This window comes from Sander lucioperca, chromosome 1 (genome assembly GCF_008315115.2).
Source record: "Sander lucioperca isolate FBNREF2018 chromosome 1, SLUC_FBN_1.2, whole genome shotgun sequence".
Taxonomy (NCBI): domain Eukaryota; kingdom Metazoa; phylum Chordata; class Actinopteri; order Perciformes; family Percidae; genus Sander; species Sander lucioperca.
This window is the reverse complement of record NC_050173.1, coordinates 48,080,836-48,086,126: the sequence shown is the minus strand read 5'-3', so window position 1 is coordinate 48,086,126 and position 5,291 is coordinate 48,080,836. Positions and strand designations below refer to the sequence as shown.

Sequence of the window (5,291 nt, the reverse complement as noted above, 5' to 3'; positions counted from 1 at the left end):
AGAAAATCGTGACCTGTGCACGAAATAAATGAGAAAATCGTGATCTGTACACGAAGTAAACAAGAAAATCGTGACCTGTACATGAAAAAATTGTGACCTGTTCACGAAATAAACGAGAAAATCGTGACCAGTACACGAAATAAACGAGAAAATCGTGACCTGTACACGAAATAAACGAGAAAATCGTGACCTGTACACGAAATAAACGAGAAAATCGTGACCAGTACACGAAATAAACGAGAAAATCGTGACCTGTACACGAAATAAACGAGAAAATCGTGACCTGTACACGAAATAAATGAGAAAATCGTGATCTGTACACGAAGTAAACGAGAAAATCGTGACCTGTACACGAAATAAACGAGAAAATCGTGACCTGTGCACGAAATAAACGAGAAAATCGTGATCTGTGCACGAAATAAACGAGAAAATCGTGACCTGTGCACGAAATAAATGAGAAAATCGTGATCTGTACACGAAATAAACGAGAAAATTGTGACCAGTACACAAAATCAATGAGTAAATTGTGACCTGTACACGAAATAAACGAGAAAATCGTGACCTGTACACGAAGTAAACGAGAAAATCGTGACCTGTACATGAAAAAATTGTGACCTGTTCACGAAATAAACGGGAAAATCGTGACCAGTACACGAAAAAAACGAGAAAATCGTGACCTGTACACGAAATAAACGAGAAAATCGTGACCTGTACGCGAAATAAACGAGAAAATCGTGAAAAAATCATGAGAAAATCGTGAGAAAATCGTGACCTGTACACGAATCATAAAATCGAAATAACGTGACCATTTCACGAACTGGCGTGAGACCGGGTTGGCAGGAACCATTTAGTGGAAGAACGCCATTAGTGTTTGACGTGAGCAAGTAGGCGGTTTGAGACACAGCCAACGGATTAATACCGTTTCAGAACGGCAAAAAAACCCCAATAAAAACCCAAAAATAAAAACCTATCGGTGCATATCATTCTAGCTTTCATATTTTTTTTGCGTGTGTTAACTTTTAGCATTTTTTTTTAATCTTTTTTTTCGCTAAAATGCATTGCTCTTATTAAGTGCTCCAACACAAACAAAAACAAATAGTGCATTAAGAAATAACCATGATTATACATTTTCACAATAGTACACAAATAGACGAGAAGAACCAGAAACACAAATGATGCCGTTTACAAAAAAGTTAAATATCATATCGGAGAGAACAAAAAAAAAAATGCATTTTTATACAAAAGTGATGAAAGCGATATTTTTTTTAACGTCCGGCTTTCAAAAAACAGGGTGACCATGTCGTGACGTTTTTTTTCCGTTTGTTTAGTTTATACAAAAGGGTTTAATTCCTCTCACTTGTTCACTCTTTTTACAATATCTAAAAGGTATTAAGACATCAAATGTGTACATATATGTATATTTGAGACTATCATTCAGGCCTAAAACCACAAAAGGAACTCTCCTCTCCTCCCCAAAAACATACTTCTTATAAATACATATAAAATAAGCACAATCAGAAGAATAACAAGAGAAAAACTAAATCCCGGTACCTTAAATGTATGTGATTAAAACGGCTGCAAGCTTTTTCTGTTTGTTTTTTTTTTTTTAAATCTACCACTCGAAAAACACCCGCGAAAAAAACTATCGTACTGGATTTTTTTAAAAATGAAGACACGTCCAAAACGAAGGAATACAAAAAAAAACAAAACCAAAATCCTGTTATAGGCTGCCTCGATTTTATTCGGTTCAGTTTGTCCTTCTGTGTTTGTTAGTTCCCTTTTGTTTTAGACAGACATTGTTAAAAGCTATGGTACAGAACACATAAAAGAGCTTTTTAGTGGGAAGATTTTCTGATTTTAAAATCTGGAGACCGTCTGACGGTTTTCAACAGATTCCATACGGAAAAAAAAAGAACGTTTTTTTAAGATTTTTCCTGGTTTCTGGACTCGGTTCAGAGTCCACCGAGAGCTTCAGAGATGTATGTCTTTTAATGCGACCACGGTCCAAAATTAACTTTTTCGTCAGCCAACAGCCAAATGGCTAGTGAATGTTCAAATTTTACTAGTCACTCAATAGATTACCAATGTTTTTTGGCTGGTGAGTGACGCAAATCTACCAGCCATTTGTATATTTTACCAACATTTGGTTGGTTAGATGGTGCTAATTTTGGACCGTGAATGCGACCGAAGGAATATTTACTGAAGAAGCTGATGACACATTTTGTAGCTTGTTTCTTTCACCAAAACGTGACGACGTATTTCAACCGTAACTGGTAAAATATTGTTGTTTCAAAAGTAGGGATGCACCGATTCCAGGATTCAGCTTCAGATTCGGCTGAATATTGGGCTTTTTGACGGGGTTGGGTTTCTGCTGAACATTAGATTTTTTCTCCCAGTGAACCGAACCCTACGCTTGCACTAGGCGCGCTACGCTGGTCGCCGTAATGACGGCGCCGTTGATTACGGGAAGGTGTTTACGTAGGTGGAGCGTTCAATGCAGCAGGCTGTGAGGAAGTGGAAATGGAACTGGTGAGCAGAAAAAGTGTAGTTTGGCAGAACTTTCAGTCAGAAGAAGACCATTCAAGTCCAGCTACATGTTCAATTTACAATGCTGATTAGTCTGGTGGTGGCGAGGACCCTAAACTATACACAACATCACCGCTGTTACAACATCTGGTATGAAACATCCGGAAGAATACGAGTTGTGATGAAGGAATCTACAGACAGCAGCCAGAATGCAGCAACTTCAGGTACGGCAAAGGAAGGACAGTCACTGTTTACTTCATTAATGAGTTTACTGTGTTCATGGACTGAGGATGGGACGAGGATTCAGCAGAATCTCAACCAGGGGATTCGGTATTTTCGGCCGAACCCCAAAATTCTGGATTCGGTGCATCCCCATATTGTTGCATTTCGAGTGACCGGTGAACTTAGTGAAAATGCAACTTAAAAGCAGACAAAATGATTTTCTCTCTGTAGCTCCGTTTAGGTATAGAAACAAACTCTGATTGGCAAGACCAAAAAAAATCATGTAGAAGCGTACATGTAGCCTGATTGGCTTATCATCCAATGAGATGGACAGAAGCTCCCAGTGGACCCGCCCCCTTCCTTCCTGTCTCACAGTGGCTCAAACTGATCTGAGACCCGTTGGGTCTCCGCGCGCTTCCCGAGTCAAACTAACTCAACAAATACTCACACAACATGAAGCCCTGCAGACTCCTGCACCCCCTCCTCCTCCTCCTCCCCAACAGTCCACCGCTGACCTTTGACCCCCTCAGAGGGAGCACCTCTGCCGCTGCGTAGCGGCTTTAGACGCACGCCAGCGGCAAGCGAATGGATGGCGAGTCCGAGGTTCTGATGGATTCTGGGTCGGTCCATGGGATGATGGGAAGGATTTTACGCTGCTGTTGTTGTTGTTGCTGTTGTTGCTGTTGTTGTTGTTGTTGTTGTTGTTGTTGTTGTTGTTGTTGTGGCGTTTCAGGTGGGCGGGGCCAGAGGGGGGGGGGGGTCAGGGGGGTCTGACTGGATCATCACATGGGCGGCACGATGAGACCGGCCATCGCTGAGAGACAAACAAACACACACTCAGTTACAAGTCTGTTAAAAATGATTATATAAATATTAAAAACAACAGTCTGAAATGATGAACCTACGAGGGTTAGAAACATGAAACAGTCTCTCTGTCTGCCTGTCTGTCTGTCTGTCTGTCTGTCTGTCTGTCTGTCTAGCTGTCTCTCTCTCTGCCTGTCTGCCTGTCTGTCTCTTTGTCTGTCTAGCTGTCTCTCTCTCTGCCTGTCTGTCCTTCTCTCTGTCTGTTTGTCTGTCTGTCTCTCTGTCTGTCCTTCTCTCTGTCTGTTTGTCTGTCTGTCTCTCTGTCTGTTTGTCTGTCTGTCTCTCTCTCTCTCTGTCTGTCTGTCTCTCTCTGTCTCTCTGTCTGTCTGTCTCTCTCTCTGTCTGTCTCTCTCTCTCTGTCTGTCTGTCTGTCTCTCTGTCTCTCTCTCCGTCTCTCTCTCTCTCTGTCTGTCTCTCTCTCTGCCTGTCTGTCTGTATGGGACATGGAAACCAAACATAATAATAGATAAGGATAATCCAGCGAGGTTAAACGTGACAGAATTTACAAACAAACTGACTGAATAATAATTAATAATGAGGACTTATTACGCAATTATTACAACTTTCAGTCAGTTTCTCTGACGTTTCTTCCCCTAAAACTTGTATTGTTTATTATTTATTCCTCAAAAGGAGTGAAAACATTTTCCTGAACAGTGAGGAATGGATGACTTAACGTTACCATTAAAATGGGGGTACGTGTACCCTAAGGGGTACTCTGGAGGACTGCAGGGGTACGTGTACCCTAAGGGGTACTCTGGAGGACGGCAGGGGTACGTGTACCCTAATGGGTACTCTGGAGGACGGCAGGGGTACGTGTACCCTAAGGGGTACTCTGGAGGACGGCAGGGGTACGTGTACCCTAATGGGTACTCTGGAGGACGGCAGGGGTACGTGAATTTTTGTCGCTGTTTTTGAAGTTTGTCATTTTTTAAAACGTTATTGTCGCTTTTTGTCATTATTTTCAACCTGTTCTTTCCTTCCTTCCTTCCTTCCATCCTTACTTCCATACTTCCTTCCTTCCTTCCATCCTTCCTTCCTTCCTTCCTGCCTTCCTTCCTTCCTTCCATCCTTACTTCCATCCTTCCTTCCTTCCTTCCTGCCTTCCTTCCTTCCTTCCATCCTTCCTTCCTTACTTCCATCCTTACTTCCATCCTTCTTTCCTTCCTTCCTTCCTTCTTTCCTTCCTTCCTTCCTTCCTTCCTTTCATCCTTACTTCCATCCTTCCTTCCTTCCTTCCTTACTTCCTTCCTTCCTTCCTTCCTTCCTTCCTTACTTACTTCCATCCTTCCTTCCTTCCTGCTTTCCTTCCTTCCTTCCTTCCTTACTTCCATCCTTCTTTCCTTCCTGCTTTCCTTCCTTCCTTCCTTCCTTACTTCCATCCTTACTTCCATCCTTCCTTCCTTCCTTCTTTCCTTCCTTCCTTCCTGCATACTTCCTTCCTTCCATCTTCTCTTCTTCCTTGCCTCATTTCTTTCACCCTACTATCCTTTCCTCCTCTTCTTTTCTTCCCTACGTACTTCCTTTATTACTTCCCTACTGCCTTCTTTCTCCCGTTTTCTTTCCTTCCTTCCCTTTTCCCGTCCTTCCTTATTTATTCTTCCCTTCCCTTTTCTTCCCATCCTTGCCTACTTTCTTTCATCCTCCTTTCCTTCCCTCCTCTTCTTTTCTTCCCTACCTTC

At 42.2% G+C, this 5,291-nt stretch overlaps 1 protein-coding gene across 1 annotated transcript in view; it reads right to left on the bottom strand.

Annotated features, from left to right (window-relative positions):
- Window positions 1-3,263: 3,263 nt before the first annotated feature.
- Window positions 3,264-5,291, bottom strand: part of LOC116058054 (transcription factor COE3-like) — a 16,643-nt gene continuing 14,615 nt past the window's right edge. The window contains exon 5 of the mRNA XM_036005493.1: window positions 3,264-3,562. Coding sequence (XP_035861386.1) covers window positions 3,531-3,562 — 32 coding nt within the window. The 3' untranslated portion in view covers window positions 3,264-3,530. The remainder of the gene's footprint in view (window positions 3,563-5,291) is intronic.